This window comes from Mobula birostris, chromosome 10, assembly GCF_030028105.1.
Source record: "Mobula birostris isolate sMobBir1 chromosome 10, sMobBir1.hap1, whole genome shotgun sequence".
NCBI lineage: Eukaryota > Metazoa > Chordata > Chondrichthyes > Myliobatiformes > Myliobatidae > Mobula > Mobula birostris.
Window position 1 is genome coordinate 53077050 of NC_092379.1, and position 17733 is coordinate 53094782.

The 17733-nt window shown below is 43.5% G+C and overlaps 2 protein-coding genes across 2 annotated transcripts in view; both read left to right on the forward strand.

Annotated features, from left to right (window-relative positions):
* Positions 1-17563, forward strand: part of LOC140203683 (uncharacterized) — a 39729-nt gene extending 22166 nt beyond the window's left edge. Inside the window, exon 3 of the mRNA XM_072269730.1 lies at positions 5082-17563. Coding sequence (XP_072125831.1) covers positions 5082-6140 — 1059 coding nt within the window. The 3' untranslated portion in view covers positions 6141-17563. The remainder of the gene's footprint in view (positions 1-5081) is intronic.
* The window catches only part of LOC140204035 (uncharacterized), a 60027-nt gene that overhangs the window by 1395 nt on the left and 40899 nt on the right, over positions 1-17733 (forward strand). Inside the window, exon 2 of the mRNA XM_072270285.1 lies at positions 4265-4989. The gene's annotated coding sequence lies outside the window, so the exon portion shown is untranslated. The remainder of the gene's footprint in view (positions 1-4264; positions 4990-17733) is intronic.

Here is a 17733-nt window from a genome sequence, read left to right on the forward strand (position 1 = left end):
GGATAGTCAGCATGGCTTTGTGCATGGTAGGTCGTGTTCAACCAATTTTACAGAGTTTTTTTGAGGATGTTACCAGGAAAGTTGATGAAGGTGAGGAAGTGGGTGTTGTCTACATGGACTTCAGCAAAGCATTTGATAAATTCCCCCATGGGAGGTTGGTCAGAGTGGTTCAGTTGCTTGATATTCAAGATGGGGAAGTAAACTTGATTGGGCATCAACTTTGCGGGAGATGCCAGAGTGGTAGATGGTTGACTCTCTGACTGGAGGCCTGCGACTTGTGCTATGGCACAAGCATCAGCCAGCTGGAAAACTGGGCTGAAATACGGCAGATGGAATTTAACGCAGATAAGTGTGAGGTGTTGTACTTTGGGAGGGCCTATCAGTGTACGACTTTACATGGTGAGTGGTAGGGCACTGTGGAATGCAGTAGAACAGTCGGATCTTGGAATACAGATCCATAATTCCATGGTGGTAAGGCTGTAAAGCAAGCCTTTGAAACATTAGTCTTCATAAATCAAAGTATTGAGTACAGGTGTTTGGATGTTATATTGAAGTTGTATAAGACTTTAGTGGGGCCTAGTTTGGAGTATTGTGTGGAGTTTTGGTCACCAATCCACAGGAAGGATGTAAATAAAATTGAAAGAGTACAGAAAAAATTTACAATGATGTTACTTGGACTGGAGGACCTGAGTTGAAGGGAACGATTGAATAAGTTAGAACTTTATGCCTTGAAACATAGAAGATTGAGGGGAGCAACACACATCAAAGTTGCTGGTGAATACAGCAGGCCAGGCAGCATCTCTAGGAAGAGGTCCTTCGTCAGGACTTCTTCCTCTTCCTAGAGATGCTGCCTGGCCTGCTGCGTTCACCAGCAACTTTAATGTGTGTTGCTTGAATTTTCAGCATCTGCAGAATTCCTGTTGTTTGTGTTTTAAGATTGAGGGGAGGTTTGATAGAGGTATACAAAATTATGAGGGGTATAGATAAGGCAAATGCAAGCAGGCTTTTTCCATAAGAGGTTAAGTGAGACTACCATTGAAGTTGAGGGTTAAGCATGAATGATGAAATGAGTAAGGGGGTCATTGGCAGAAACATTTTCATTCAGATGGTGAGGGGGTGGAACGGGCTGCCAGATCAAGTTGGGGATGTGATATTGATTTCAAAGTTTAAGAGACGTTTGCACAGGTAAATGGATGGAAGGGGTATAGAGAGCTATTGTCTGGGTACAGGTCGATGGGATAGACAATTTAAATGGTTCGACATAGACCAGATGAGCCAAAGGGCCAGTTGCTGTAGTTTTCTCTGACTATAAAATATACTTTGAATTATAATAAAAATTAATTTTAATATTTAAGTCATGCAAAAAATAGTGATGTCATGTTCATGGTCCATTTAGAAATCAAATGGTGGAGGGAAAGAAGCTATTGCTAGTATGCTGAGTGTGTATGTCTTCAGGTTTCTATATCTCCACTCTGATGATAGCAATGAGAAGAGGGCATATCTTCAATGCTGGTGATCCTCAATGATGGATGCCACCTTTTGAGGCCTCGCTTTTTGAAGATGTCCTGTGGAGAGGAAGCTAGTGCCCATGATGGAGCTGAATTCACAACCCTCTGCTGCTTTTTCCAATGCCGTGCAGCGGCTCCTCCAGACCAGTTGGTGATGCAACCAGTTAGATTGCTCTCTACGGTACTTCTGTAGAAATTTGCTGGAATCTTTGGGGATGTACCAAATGTCCTGAAAGTCCTAATGAAATATAACCACTTACCATCAGGTCCTTGCTTTTCAGAGGAACAGAAGGCAGATTCTGTGGACATAAAAGAGACACCCAGCTAGTATGTTGCCTCCTAGGTGCCAGGGTCAGGGATGCTTCGAATGGGTCCACAGCAATGAAAGGCAGAAGTTGTGGAACATTTTGCCACCATTGACAGAAGTAGGAAAAGGGATGAGTTCCTGAAGAGAGAATATAGGAAGATGGGTAGAAAACTGTAAACCAGGACCTCAAGAGTAGTAATCACTGGATTACTGCCTGTGCCATGAGCCGTGAGGGTAAGAGTAGGATAATTAGGCAAATGAATGCGTGACTAAGGAATTGGTGCAGGGGGCAGGGTTTCAGATTTCGGTATCTTTAGGATCTCTCTAGGGGAGGTATAACCTCAACAAAAAGGACAGGTTACACCTGAACTTGAGGAGAAATGTACCTGCAGGCATCTTTGCTAAGAGTTGTTGGGAGGGTTTAAAATAGTTTGGCAGGGGTATGGGACCAGAGTGATTGGGCCCAGGATGGTGCAGTTGGTATCTACACAAGAAGATTCGGTGTGTAGTGAGACTGTGAGGAACAAGGGCAAACAGATGATAGGGCAAAATTGCCTTCAGTGGGATGAGCTGAAGAGTAACATGAGGGAGAATTGAACAGGGTGCTGAATACGGGATTGAAGGTGTTAAATTTAAATGCACACAGTATACAGAATAAGGTAGATTATCTTGTAGCATTGTGAGAGGTTGGCAATTATGATGTTATAGACATCACTGAGTCATGGCTGAAAGAGAAGTGTTGGGAACTTAACATCCAGGGATGCATGTTATGTTGAAAGGACAGGGAGAGATGGTAGCTGTCTATTGGTTAAAAAATGAAATCCTTCAAAAATAGTGACATAGGATCAGAAGATGTAGAATTCTTGTGGGTAGAGTTCAGGATCTGCAAGGGTAAAAAGTCGCTGATGGGAGGTTTATGGAGGCCTCCAAATAGTAGCCAGGAGATGCGATACAAATTAGAATGGGAGATAGAAAAGGCATGTAAAAAGAGCAATGTTACAATAGTCTTGGATTTCAATGTGCAGATAGATGAGGAAAATCAAGTTGGTTCTGGATCTTAAGAGGGAATTTGTGGAAGCTTTTTAGAGCTGCTTGTGGTGAGCCCACAACAGAAAAGGCCATTCTGGATTGGGTGTTGTGTTGTGAAACAGAATAGATTAGGGATTGTAAGGTAAAGGAATTTTTAGAGGACAGTGATCATAATATGATGGAATTCATCCTGCTGTGTGAGAGGAAGAAGCTGAAGTATCAGTATAAAAGTGGAGTATAGGCAATTACAGAGGCATGAGGGTAGACCCGGCTGAAGTTGAGTGGAAGGGAACACCAGCAGGGTTGACGGCTGAAACGCAATGGTTGGAGTTTCTGAGCACAATTCAGAAGGCATAAGATAGATACATTCCAAAGAAGAAGTATTCTAAATGAAGGATGTGGCAGCTATAGCCTACAAGTGAAGTCAAAGACAGCATAAAAGCAAAAGAGTGTGCCTATAATATTGCGGAAGTGAGAAATCAGAGGATTGCAAAACTTGGGGGAAAGAAACAGAGAGTAACTGAAAAAGTCCATAAGGAGAGAAAAGATGAAATATGAAGGTAAACTAGCCAAGAATATAAAAGCTGATACAACTAGTGTTTTTAAAAATAAGAAAAGATGATGCCAGAGGTATTTGTAGATCCAGGCAACTTCATCTTGGGAGCTGTTAATGCCGAGAAAGCTTTTGGCACATTGGTCTTATAAATCAATGTATTGAGTACAGGAGTTGGGATGTTATATTGAAATTTTATAAGATGTTGGTGGGGTTTTAAGGCATTGCTCAGGCTGCACTGGGATGATTGTGAGTAATTTTGGGTTCTCGATCTAAGCAAAGATGTGCTTGCATTGAAGTGGGCCCAGAAGAGGGCTACAAGAACTATTCCAGAATGAAAAAGTTGAGGAGCGTCTGATTATTCTGGGCTTGTACTCTGTAGTCTAGCAGAATCTATGGGGATCTTATTGAAACCTATAGAACAGTGAAAAGCGTAGATAGAGTGAACGTGGAGAGTAAGTTTTCTATTGTGGGGAAGTCGAGAACTAGAAAGTACAGACTCAAGATAGAGGACATCTATTTAGAGCAGAGATAAGCTGGAATTTCTTTAGCCAGAGGGTGATGAATCTGTGGAATTCATTGCCACGGATGGCTGTGGAGGCCAAGTTAATGGGGATATTTAAAGCAGAAGTTGACAGGTTCTTGTTGTGTCGGGATGTCATGCGTTACATGGAGAGGGCAGGAGAATGAGGTTGAGAGGGACAACAAATCAGCCATGAAGGAATGGCAGAGAAGATTTGATGGGCCAAATGTTTGAATGTTACAATGTCATAGTCAGGGAGGTACCACCAGAGTCACACCTGATTAAAGTGATCTGTTCTGAGTCACTACCCTGTACTTACTGATGATTTTTGTAATTTTTTACAGGATTTTAAAGATGGAAGAATTGTGAACGCTTATCTCGGACAGAATATCACAGTAGGTCTACACCCCACTCTGCTCCCCAGCACCTGAATATCATCGGCCTGTGAACGTGGAAGGAGAGATGCTGGTTTGTTTCACTTCAGACCCCAGGCAGTGAGGGCTGTTGCAGGGCACCGACCGTGACACAGCTGGGTAGTGAGACACTGTCTACAGCGGGGAGGGGAGAAACCACTGATGTGAGGACAGGAACCAAGTTGCAGAGAAGCTGTGTAACTACTCCCAGTCTGTGAAGGAGCGGGCAGAGATCACTCCAGTGCAGATTGGGAAAGGAACACCCACTGCAACTGGAATCCATGTGTGACACGCTGGGGGAGGTGAGCTGACCTGATCTGTGGCTGGGAACGTGTTCACCACATCTTTGTTTTTATACCAATGAAACATTCATTGTTTTGACAGAGGAAGTATTTTAAATGATTCATTTCCCTGAGAATATCCAAATCTTCCTTCCTCCTGTTTCCATTTAAGGAAAGTAATTCATTTGCTCATCTTTTTACTGACTGATTATTGAGGTCCTGGGGAAACATTGTCATCCTGCTTTGAAGGATCTTACTCAGTCATCAGTCCTGATGAAACACAGGCAAATCTGCACCTGGTTCACCTCTTCTGCAAGAGGGAAAGGAATCACTCGCTCAACCCACTTGGCAACACACCATTGACTTCATACCAGGGTGAGTCCATTCTCCTACTCTGATTGTGGGGAGGGGCTCATTCAGTCATCCAACTTCCTGGCACATTGGACCACAGTAAGGACATTAAGTGACCTGGCGACATGATGAACGGCCAGCAAATACCTGCTGGGGAGAGGCAGTCCACCTGCTCTCACTGCGGGAAGGCTTTCAATAATTCCTTCAGCCTGCAGGAGCACTTGCGAGTCCACATCGGGGAGAAGCCCTTCTCTTGCTCTGATTACGGGAAAGGGTTAACTCAGTCACCCAGGCTTCTGGCACACCAACAAGTTCATAATGGAGAGAGGCCGTTCACCTGTTCCAAGTGTGGGAAGGGGTTTACTCGGTCATTCAGGTTTCTAGCTCACCAACGAATTCACACTGGGGAGAGGCCATTCACCTGTTCTGAGTGTGGGAAAGGATTCACTATGTCTTCTATCCTTGCTAGTCACCAACGAATTCACACTGGGGACAGGCCATTCACCTGCTCCCAATGTGGGTTGAAGTTTACTCGGTCGTCTAGCCTTTTGACGCATCAGCGAATTCACACCGGGGAGAAGCCCTTCAACTGCTCCGAGTGCGGGAAGGGGTTCACTCGGTCTTATGAGCTTCTGAGGCACCAACGAATTCACACCAGGGAGTGGCCATTCACCTGCTCAGAGTGTGGGAAAGGGTTGACTCGGTTGTCCGAGCTTCTGACGCACCAACGAATTCACACTGGGGAGAGGCCGTTCATCTGCTCCGAGTGTGGGAAAGGGTTCGCAAGGTCATCTGTCCTGCTGCTGCATCAACGGATTCACACAGGGGAAAGGCCGTTCACCTGCTCCGAATGTGGAAAAGGGTTTGCAAGATCATACGTCCTGTTGATGCATCAGCGAATTCACACCGGGGAGAGACCATTCATCTGCTCTGAATGTGGGAAAGGATTCACTCGGTCATCTGACCTTCTGCTTCATCAACAAATTCACACTGGGGAGAGGCCGTTCACCTGCTCCGTATGCGGGAAGGGATTTACTCGGTCGTCTCTCCTACTGAGACACCAACGAATTCACACTGGAGAGAGACCGTTCACTTGCCCTGAATGTGGAAAGAACTTTGCACGGTCGTCTCACCTCTGCAGACATCGCGGAACGCATACTAAAGGAAAGATTTAAATGTGCAGTTTGTACGTGGGTATTTAAGCAATGCATCTGCTGAGATAGCAGTGATTTCACAAGTGACTGCAAGAACTGATTCTGCAGTTATTGCTGTTGTTGATCACATCCAGGTTACCGGAAACATTGGGGTTGTTTTCCCTAGAACTGCGGGTACATTTGTATTCTGCATCAATTATAAATAAATCTGTTCTGTGTGAATGAACTGGGATTGAGGAGGATGTGGAGAGACCTTGAGGGGACGTGGACAAGCTGAATGGACAGACAGGAACACGGCAGATGGAGTCAAGTGTGGGAAGATTGGAAGACATGAACTCCATTGGGGAAACTCCCAATGTTAAAGCAATCATGGGACGTCAGACGGCAGGAAAATGGCGTGCAGTCTCTATTAGTCATGACCTTGCTGACTGGAGGGGAAGAATGGCCTTTATCTCTGTTAGGATGGTCACACAAAGCAGGGAGCACAACCACTGAGGTTCAGCAGCATTCGTGGAGGCTGATGATGTGAGTTGTTGTCTGGTCTGGTCTCATGATGCAGGGTCTCGACCGAAAACATCAACTTGTTCCTTCTTCCTCCACAGATGCTGCTTGACCTGCTGAGCTGTATTGGCATCCTGATTTGTATTTACAGAGTTCAGCATCTGGTTCACCTGGGAAAGTGGGCCAAGGGCTGCACGTGAAACTTAAGCCAAGTGCAAAATGTTGTATTTTAGGAAGTTAAACCAGGGCAGGACTTGCACAGTGAATGCAGTGTCCTGCGGAGCATTGGAGAACAGAGAGACCTCCACGTGTGTGGTAATGTGGGTAAACGGGGTGATGAAGGCATTTGGCACACTTGCCCTCATCGGTCAGGGGATTGAGTGCAAGAGTCAGCAGCTGGGTTGCAACTGCACAGATGACCATTCTTGGAATTTATGTACAGTTCTGGTCACTAACAATCGGAAGGATACTACTGAGAAGTCAAAGGTGCAAAATAGATTCACAAGGATGATACCAGGACTGGAAGGTTTCGGTTATAAAGATAGACTTGGATAGAACATAGAACCCTGCAGCACAGTGTGGGCCTGTGATAGTTGCTTAAGCCCCCACACAAATTAAAACTGCAGGTTGGGAAGAACACCGCAGACTACCTTGCCCATTCGAATGTTAGAATGTTTACGTAAGTAAACAATCAAAGGTATTCAGTGAATCATGCCCCACGTTTGTCAGTTACAGCAATGACCCTCTGAATCTTGTTAATGGGTCTTACTGGGTATGTAGCCGTCACTCCAACCACTGGCTGCAAGAAACACCCTTTCAAAATGGGCTGTCCTGCTTAAACCGGATGCGCAGTTGTTAATCTTTCCGACTGAGTACCATGGATACCACCTACCTGCTCTCTCTACATCCTACTGTGAGGAGCTGCCATCATAGGAGCATGATGAAGACTGAGTGCTTCTGGACTGTAGTGTTCCTGTTCTGGGGACCTGCTGGACTGGTTACCTACTGGCTCGTGAAAGCATTAGCATGGCTTCTGCACTGCTGGAGAAACTGGCTACAAGCATAGTCTAAGCATTACGTAACATGAGCCAAACCATCAACGACATTACTGCTGAAATGCTGACAGTTCACACTGTGGCCCTGCAGAATCGACTAGCACTAGAGTTTCTGTTGCCTGAGGGAGGTGGTACTTGTGCCATTATTAGCTGTGAGTGTGGTGCTTACATCCCTGATATCAACAGCCAACTGTCCCTTCTGAAACTCTAACAGAGGCTCAGAGACTACGCTACTGAAATTCATAAGATTTAGGTGGTCCTCTGCAGAACAAAAAGGAAGAAGTGTGGAAATTGTGGTAAGGCAAGGGTTGAAGAGAACACCCAGTCAAAATATCCTGGCTGCTGTTGTAGTCAAGCCAGACCTGTGTGAAGTGAGATCGTCAGGGCCAACCTAGCTTACTGCAGACAAGATCTGTGAGAATGACTGGCAGTGTGAATCACGCAAGAACATGTTGTTAAGTGCAGTCAAGTTGTCGTCAGCTCATGGTGACCCTATGGATAGTGTAGATGACCAAAGGGTTTTCGTGGCAAGATATGGAAGTTGATTGCCAGGATTTTCTTTCGCACAGATACTGCTGCTGCCCATGTTGAGACCCGGCCAGATTTGAAATCAGGACCATCAATCTCGAAGTCCAGTGCTGGTAGATTCCCTTTACATGGCCAAGATAGAAATAATGAAAAGATGTGGAATACATTCAGCAGCTAAGGGATATTTGCTTTACCAGCTTCAAAGTGTTATCTGTTGTCAGCTTGTAGTTTCTGTTGACTTATAATATCTGTACTGTGAATGCGATTGATCTTGCAAGAAGGAATTCAAACATACACAGATTACCAAGTGGTTAATATCTATAACTGATAAGTATAAAAGTAGCAGTTTTATGTCCTGGCTTGAGGACAGTGTGGTCACAGTGGCAGCTGAAGGGCCTTTCCCTGGTGTGACCGTGCCGATGAATTTCCAGATGGGACGGGTACAAGAATGCCTTGCTGCATTCACCAAGTTTCTGTTGTTTCTCATGTTCAACAACTAGGGTCTCAAGAAGGCAGCATCCATCATTAAGGACCCTCACCATGGAGGACATGAACCCTCCTCGTTACTACCATTGTGCAGGAGATACATGAACCATGTTCAGCATTTTGAGAACAGCTTCTTCCCCCCGCTGTTAGATTTCTGAACGGTCCATAAACACTACATTATTATCACACACACATGCCTGCTCCGGATCTATTCTTCTCTGACCGCTGATGAGACAGCAACTGTCTGTTTCCAATTTGAATTTCATACCCTCGGAATACACGGCCATCCACTCTATTCACATCAATTCCAAACTGGCCATCAAACACACAGACAAGGGGATGCTATTCTAGTCTGGTGGACTGACATCTATCTTGCTGAGGCCAAGCAGGAAATTTCCAACTCCTCCTCTTGTTGCCTGAAAAGGATCCCATTCAGGACCTTCAGGCCATTGTTTTCTCCACCATCACCAACCTCAACACCTCTGAAGATCTCCCATCCACTGCCACCAATCTAAAAGTTCTCTTATCCTCACTCTGTTCATTTCTACTACGCAACCTAAGTCTCCCTCCCCATCATTGAATATATCTACACAAAAAGTTGTCACAGGAAATCAGCATCTATCATCAGGGACCCCACCATCCTGGACATGCTCTCTTCTTGCTGCTGCCATCAGGATAAAGATACAGGAGCCTTAGGACTCACACCACCAGGTTCAGGAACAGTTAGTACTCCTCAACCATCAAGCTCTTAAACCAGAGGGGATAACTTCACTCAACCTCACTTGCCCCATCATTGAAATGTTCCCACAATCTATGGACATATTTTCAAGAACTCTTCATCTCATGTTCTTGATACTTACTGCTTATTTACTACTTATTATTATTTCTTTATTTCTGTATTTTCACTGTTTGTATCATTTGCATGCTGGCTGATAGCCCGAGTTGGTGTGGTCTTTCATTGCTTGTGTTGCGGATTTATTCAATATGCCCATAAGAAAATGAATCTCAGGGTTGTATATGGTGATATACTGTATATGTACTTTTATAATTAATTTACTTTGAACATTGACTTTGACTACCATCAGGGAGGAGGTACAGGAGCCTGAAGACACACACCCAATGTTTTTGGAACATCAGATTTCTGAAAGGACAATGCTCCCATGAACACATCATCACCATATTTACTTTCTTTCTGCACTACATATTTAACGTTATATGTATTTTTTATTGCAACTTATGGTATGTGGTATATTGCAGTGTACTGCTGCCACAAACTAGAAATTTCATGATAATAAACCGAATTCTGATTAAAAAGAAAAAATAAAAGAACTTAGTCAAAAATGTTAGGAGGGATATAATGGGTCATGAAATGTCCCTGATAAGTAGAAATAAGGAGAATCCTCGGGTATGTTACATAAACATAAGGAACAAGAGGGTGTCTCAGGAAAGGGTAGGTCCACTGATTGAGAAAGGGATTCATACATGAAGTCCTGATGAAGAGCTTCAGCCTGAAATATCAGTGTTCCTCTCCCTTCTGAATTGCTGAGTTCCTTCAACATTTTGTGTGTGTTAGCCCAAAATTCCAGCATCTGCAGAATCTCTTGTGTGTCTTTTCGACAAGACCAGAGGAATGGGTGAGGTCTCTTTCTGTAATGAGTACTTTGTATTAGAATTCCCCAATGAGAAGATCATGGATGATGGTGAGATGAGAAAAGGGGCAGATTAGAGGGTATGTTGTCAGAAGAAAGGGGAGGTGTTGGGTGCCTTAAAAAAAATTAGGATGCATATGTTCCCAGTGCCTGATGTAATCTATCCCAGGATAATGAAGGCAAGCGGGGAGCATAAGCTTTATATCTTACTTAGCCGAGGACGAGAAGCCAGACTGCTGGAGAATAGTCAAAGTTGTTTGTACAATAAAAGTAACCAGGAAATTATAAACCAGTAATCTTTACACCAGGGTAGGAAAATTATTAAAAAGCATTCTTGGAAAAAGGATTTACATGGATTAAATTTATTTGGAAAAGCACGGGCTTATCGATAAAACAGCGGGACTGTATAGTGGAGGTCCTTTCTCACAAACCTCAATTTCTTGAGGAAGTGACAAAGATGATCGAGGGAAGGGCAGTTGATATTATACATCTGGATTTTAGTCAAGTACCTTATGGTAGGCTGGTCCAGAAGATTATGTCACATGGTATCAATGGTGAAATGGCAAACTGAATCCAGATTAATTTGGTCACAGATGACCAGTGTTGTATATCTGACTGGAGGTCTGTGATTAGTTCTGTAAGGTTTGTGCTGGCACCTGTTGTTTCTAATATTTGGATGAAAATGTAGGTGGCCTGGTCAGTTGACAGAAAAACTGGTGGAAGTGTAGGTGGTGAGAAAGATTGTCAAAAGGATAAACACAAGAGATTCTGCAGATCATCACACTACAACATGCTGGAGGAACTCATCAGATCGGGCAGCATCAATAACAAGGAATAAACAGGTGATGATTTGGCCCTATCCCCACATTACGATTGGAAAGGAAGGGAGAGAAAGGGGAAGGCGGATGGAGGATGAAGCTGGAAGGTGACGGGAAGGCAGGTGAAAGAGATGGTAATTGGATGGGGGCGGGGGTCGATGAAGTGAAAACCTGGAGATAATGGTGGAAAAGGTAAAGAACCGAAGAAGAAGGATCTGAAAGGAGAGTGGTCCATGGGAGAAAGGTCACGAGGAGGGGCACTAGGGGAGGTGCTAGACTGGTGAGTGGTAAGAGGTGAGCCAGAGTGCAGAATGGAAGGAACTGGAAACAGGAGGGTGAAAATTACTGGAAGTTAGAGAAATTAGTGCTCATGCCTTCAGGTCAGAGGCTGCCCAGATGGAATATGATGTGTTGCTTCTCCAGCCTGAGAGTGGCCTCATTGTGACGGTAGGGTTGGGCATGAACCAACGTGTCAAAATAGGAATTAGAATTGGAACTAAAGTGTTTGAACACTGGGAGATCTTGCTTGGTGTGGATGGAGAGAAGATGCTCGACAGAGCAGCCCCCCCCCCAAGTTTATGTTGGGTCTCACCACTGCATTGGGAACACCAGCCCCAAATGACTTGCAAGTGTAGAGTTGCCTCACCTAGAAGGACTGTTCAGGGTCTTGAATGGACAGGCGTAACTGTTCTCCCACTTGCAGGATAAGTGCCAGTTGGGAGGGCTGAATGGAAAAGGGAATGGGAGAGAAAGCCATCCCTGCTGAAAGCAGAAAATTGTGACTGTGGGGGAGTGGTTGGGTGTGAGGTAAAGATGTGTTTGCTGCAGGCTCCTATGGAAGTTGGCAGAAATTGTGGAGAATGATGTACCGGATGCAGACAGTCATGGAGTAGTAGACAAAAGGAACTTTATTCTTGTTAAGGCAGCAGAGATATAGAGTGAGGGCCGATGGCCAGGAAGTGGAGGAGATGTGGATGAGGGCAGGATTAATGGTGGAGGAAGAGAAACCCATTCTTTTAAGGATGTTCCAGATCTGAGATGATGCTGATTGAATATTCACTGAGATCTCTCTTCGGCAGTCTGAGCAGGCTTTATTTATACCGGTGCCCTAGAAGAGCATGGTGACCTGCCTCAATGGCTATCGCTCAGTTGTACTTGCAGCCACAGTGATGAAGAACTTGGAGAGGTTGCTGATGAAACGTCAGCTCCTGCCTGAGAGACTTGGATCTGCTCCAATTTGCCTACCAGAACAACAGGTCCACAACCGATGCCATCTCACCAGCTTCTCATTCACTGGATCTTCTGGAGAGCAAAGCTGTATACGTCAGGATGCACCTTATCAACTACAGTTTAGCATTCAATACCATCATCCCCTCAAAACTAATCAATACACTGATGACACCACTGCCATAGGGCCAAATGATGGGGGTGATGAATCAGCATATGGGAAGGAGATTGAAAATCTGGCTGAGTGGTTAAAATCAGAATCAGGTTTATTATAACCATATAACAACTACAGCATGGAAACAGGCCATCTCGGCCCTTCTAGTCCGTGCCGAACTCTTACTCTCACTTAGTCCCACCGACCTGCACTCAGCTCATAACCCTCCATTCCTTTCCTGTCCATATAGCTATTCAATAATGACAACATTGAACCTGCCTCAACCACTTCTGCTGGAAGCTCGTTCCACACAGCTACGACTCTCTGAGTAAAGAAGTTCCCCCTCATGTTACCCCTAAACTTTTGCCCTTTAACTCTCAACTTATGTCCTCTTCTTTGAATCTCCTTCACTCTCAATGGAAAAGGCCTATCCACGTCAACTCTATCTATCCCCCTCATAATTTTAAATACCTCTATCAAGTCCCGCCCCCCCCCAACCTTCTACATTCCAAAGAATAAAGACCCAACTTGTTCAACCTTTCTCTGTAACTTAGGTGATGAAACCCAGGTAACATTCTTGTAAATGTTCTCTGTACTCACTCTATTTTGTTGACATCGTTCCTATAATTGGGTGACCAAAACTGTACACGATACTCCAAATTTGTCCTCGCCAGTGCCTTGTACAATTTCAACATTACATCCCATCTCCTATATTCAATGCTCTGATTTTATAAAGGCCAGCATACCAAAAGCTTTCTTCACCACCCTATCCACATGAGATTCCACCTTCAGGGAACTATGCACCATTATTCCTAGATCCCTCTGTTCTACTACATTCTTCAATGCCCTACCATTTACCATGTATGTCCTATTTTGATTAGTCCTACCAAAATGTCACACCTCACACTTATCAGCATTAAACACCATCTGCCATCTTTCAGCCCACTCTTCTAACTGGCCTAAATCTCTCGACAAGCTTTGAAAACCTACCTCATCATCCACAACTCCACCTATCTTAGTATCATCTGCATACTTACTCATCCAATTTTTCATCCACCCCATCATCCAGATCATTAATATATATGACAAACAACATTGGACCCAGTACAGATCCCTGAGGCACACCACTAGTCACCGGCCTCCAACCTGACAAACAGTTATCCACCACCACTCTCTGGCGTCTCCCATCCAGCCACTGCTGAATCCATTTTATTACTTCAATATTAATACCTAACGATTGAACCTTCCTAACTAACCTTCTGTGTGGAACCTTGTCAAAGGCCTTACTGAAGTCCATATAGACAACATTCACTGCTTTACCCTCGTCAACTTTCCTAGTAACCTCTTCAAAAAATTCAGTAAGATTTGTCAAACATGACCTTCTATGCACAAATCCATGTTGACTGTCCCTAATCAGACCCTGTCTATCGAGATAATTATATATACCATCTCTAAGAATACTTTCCATCAATTTACCCACCACTGACGTCAAACTCACAGGCCGATAATTGCTAGGTTTACTCTTGGAACCCTTTTTAAACGCTGGAACAACATGAGCAATACGCCAATCCTCTGGCACAATCCCCATTTCTAATGACATTTGAAAAATTTCTGTCAGCCCCTGCTATTTCCACACTAACTTCCCTCAGGGTCCTAGGGAATATCCTGTCAGGACCTGGAGACATATCCACTTTTATATTCCTTAAAAGCACCAGTACTTCCTCTTTAATCATCATAGTTTCCATAACATCCCTACCTGTTTCCCTTATCTTACACAATTCAATATCCTTCTCCTCAGTGAATACCGAAGAAAAGAAATTGTTCAGAATCACCCCCATCTCTTTTGGCTCTGCACATAGCCATCCACTCTGATTCTCTAAGGGACCAATTTTATCCCTCACTATCCTTTTGCTATTAATATAACTGTAGAAACCCTTGGGATTTATTTTCACCTTGCTTGCCAGAGCAACCTCATATCTTCTTTTAGCTTTTCTAATTTCTTACTTAAGATTCTTTTTACATTCTTTATATTCCTCGAGCACCTCATTTACTCCATGCTGCCTATATTTATTGTAGATACCTCTCTTTTTTCGAACCAAGTTTCCAATATCCCTTGAAAACCATGGCTCTCTCAAACTTTTAACCTTTCCTTTCAACCTAACAGGAACATAAGGATTCTGCATCCTCAAAATTTCACCTTTAAATGACCTCCATTTCTCTATTACATTCTTCCCACAAAACAAATTGTCCCAATCCACTCCTCCTAAATACTTTTGCATCTCCTCAAAGTTAGCCTTTCTCCAATCAAAAATTTCAACCTTGGGTCCAAACCTATCCTTCTCCATAATTATATTGAAACTAATAGCATTGTGATTACTGGACCCGAAGTGCTCCCTGACACAAACCTCCGTCACCTGACCTATCTCATTCCCTAACGGGAGATCCAATACTGCCTCTTCTCTAGTTGGTACCTCTATGTATTGCTGCAAAAAACGATCCGGCACAGATTTTACAAACTCCAAACCATCCAGCCCTTTTACAGTATGGGTTTCCCAGTCTGTGTGCAAAATTAACATCTCCCACAATCACAACCGTGTACTTGCTACAAAAATCTGCTATCTCCTTACAAATTTACACCGGCATGTGACGTGAAATTTGTTAACTTAGCAGCAGCAGTCCAATGCAATACATAATCTAGGAGAGAGAGTGAAAAAAAACATAAATAAACAAGTAAATCAATTACATATATTTAATAGATTATTTAAAAATGTGCTAAAACAGAAATACTGTATATATATAAAAAGTGGGGTAGTGTTCAAAGCTTTAAAGTCCATTTAGGAATTGGATGGCAGAGGGAAGAAGCTGTTCCTGAATCGCTGAGTATGTGCCTTCAGGCTTCTGTATCTCCTATCTGATGGTAACAGTGAGAAAAGTTCATGTCCTGGGTGCTGGAGGTCTTTAATAATGGATGCTGCCTTTCTGAGATACCGCTTCCTAAAGATGTCCTAGATACTTTGTAGGCTAGTACCCAAGATGGAGCTGACTAGATCTGGCTAACAATAATCTCTTACTCAATGTCGGCAAGAAGCAAGACAGGAGGAGCTGATTATTGATTTAGGAATTGGAAACAAGAGCCAGAAGACAGCAGAGGTTTCAGATCAGAGTTTTCCTTTTCCTACATGAGCTGTCAACCATGGCTGATGAGTCCCATCTGCCCAAAGCAACTGGTTTTAAGGCACCAGAAACCCACCTTTGTCCCTTCTGTCAGTGGAAATGATTCCACAGGAGTTGGACTTGGTGTCAGAGGCTATTTGAGGCACACCATTGGGGGTATTTAATAGGTAGTGGGAGCTTACCCCATTACCACTCCCTGCTATAACAGCCGTAAGAAATCATGGGCTTATTGAGTATGCCCTCAAGAAAATAAATCTTAGGGCTGTATATGGAAACATATATGTAACCTGACAATAAATTCACTTTGAACTTTGGAAAGGAAACCTCAACTTGGGAACAGACGAGGTAGAGTCAATGGAACTGAGGACATGGAATGGCATTTTTACAGGTGACAGTTTGAGAAGAAGTATTGTCAAGATTCTCCAAGAGTCATTACGTTTATAAAAGATATCAGAAGACAGTTTGTCTCCAGAGATGGAGACAGAGAAATTGATAAAGGGAAGAGAGGTGTGAGAAAAGGACCAAGTGAATTTAAGGGCAGGGTGGAAGTTAGATGCAAAGTTGTTGAGATTGCTGTGCTCAGTCTGGGTGCATGAAGCCAGCACCAAAGTGTCTACCTCAGTGTTTTAAAAGTAACAACTGATACCAGAGGCTGATGAATGAGATGTTGCTTTAAATGTACGCTGAACTAATTTAACAGAAGCTGGAAGAGAGGTTCCTTCACTCTGTCGATTGAGATAAGACACACAAAAGATGGGGAATGATGTTAATGAATACATAGAACGCATGCGTACTGTACTTCAGAAATATTCCAGATTAATCCTCAAAGGGAGGATGCCCATCTTATTAAAAGTTATTGTAACTGAGTTGCAGCATAGGTCATGAAAAATGCTTGCTGTTACTTGTGTGGGACAAGGATTGTGGGTGTTTTGCAAAACTGTCAGAACTAGTTAAAACATCAAAGTGTTACCCTGCCCCAGGGGGTTTGCATAAAATGTCATACGTATTATTTAGAAAACATTGCATCAGCTATCCTGTACAATTTGAATGTTACTTAACTTGTAGTACTGTTTTATATTTAACTAAAATGGCAGTGACTGGGTTTTAGTTTATCACTCTATCTACAATTTCACTGTGAACTTAGTTTTAACATTCTTTGATCCTGGTGTTAGCCATGGAGTCATCAGCCAATGAGATGGCTTCAGCTCCAGAGCAGACAAAGGATGTGCTGGTTGATCAGTCAGCAGAAGTGTTGGTGACAGGACAGTCAGCCTGCACAATAGGATGGCATTGGCTTATCCGCTTGTGGAGAAAGGAGAGACCTCTGCCATAATTACAGACCAGCTGGGACTTTGTAGCCCTTCAGAGCGCTAGGAGGTAGGTGGCTATGATAGCTCACAGGGGTGTTCAGAAAGGAACTTTGGTTTTATGCTTAGTGCTTTGCGACTTGCTCATCATTTAGTGGGACATCCATAGGAATTGTATTAAATCCTGTAATGGGTTTGCCACATTGGAGTTGAATATATTGTAAAGAGTTAAACTTTATGTGTGTAAGTATCTTTACTGTGTATATCACTATCTGCAAAAGCTTGGATTATGACTGTGTCTGGACTTATGAAGAGTGTTGGCAAGTGAAGACTGCATCGGTGGTTTGAGCTGGTGCTAATGTATTGATCCGCAGCATTTTATATCAGTGGAGTGGGTATTGCAGTAGAGCGGTCGGGGGCTTGGCGGGTACTGAATGATGGGTTGGGTCACAAACAGTGTAGTGGATCGGGTAGAGCAGGAGGGGAGAAGAGTCCACACACATCTTGTTAAATATTTTAATGCTTCCTCTACCTGCCTGAATAAATGAAGTTTTGAAACTGATAAGGGGAATTTGTATCTTCCTGATTTAGGATCCACAGCTCTTTTGGTGTAACATTTGCCATGGGCCCGCACACAACTCAATACCAGTTTTAAAGTTTGCTCTGGTTCTGTCCTAAAAAATGAATATATAATCATCAGGACAAACCAGAGAAT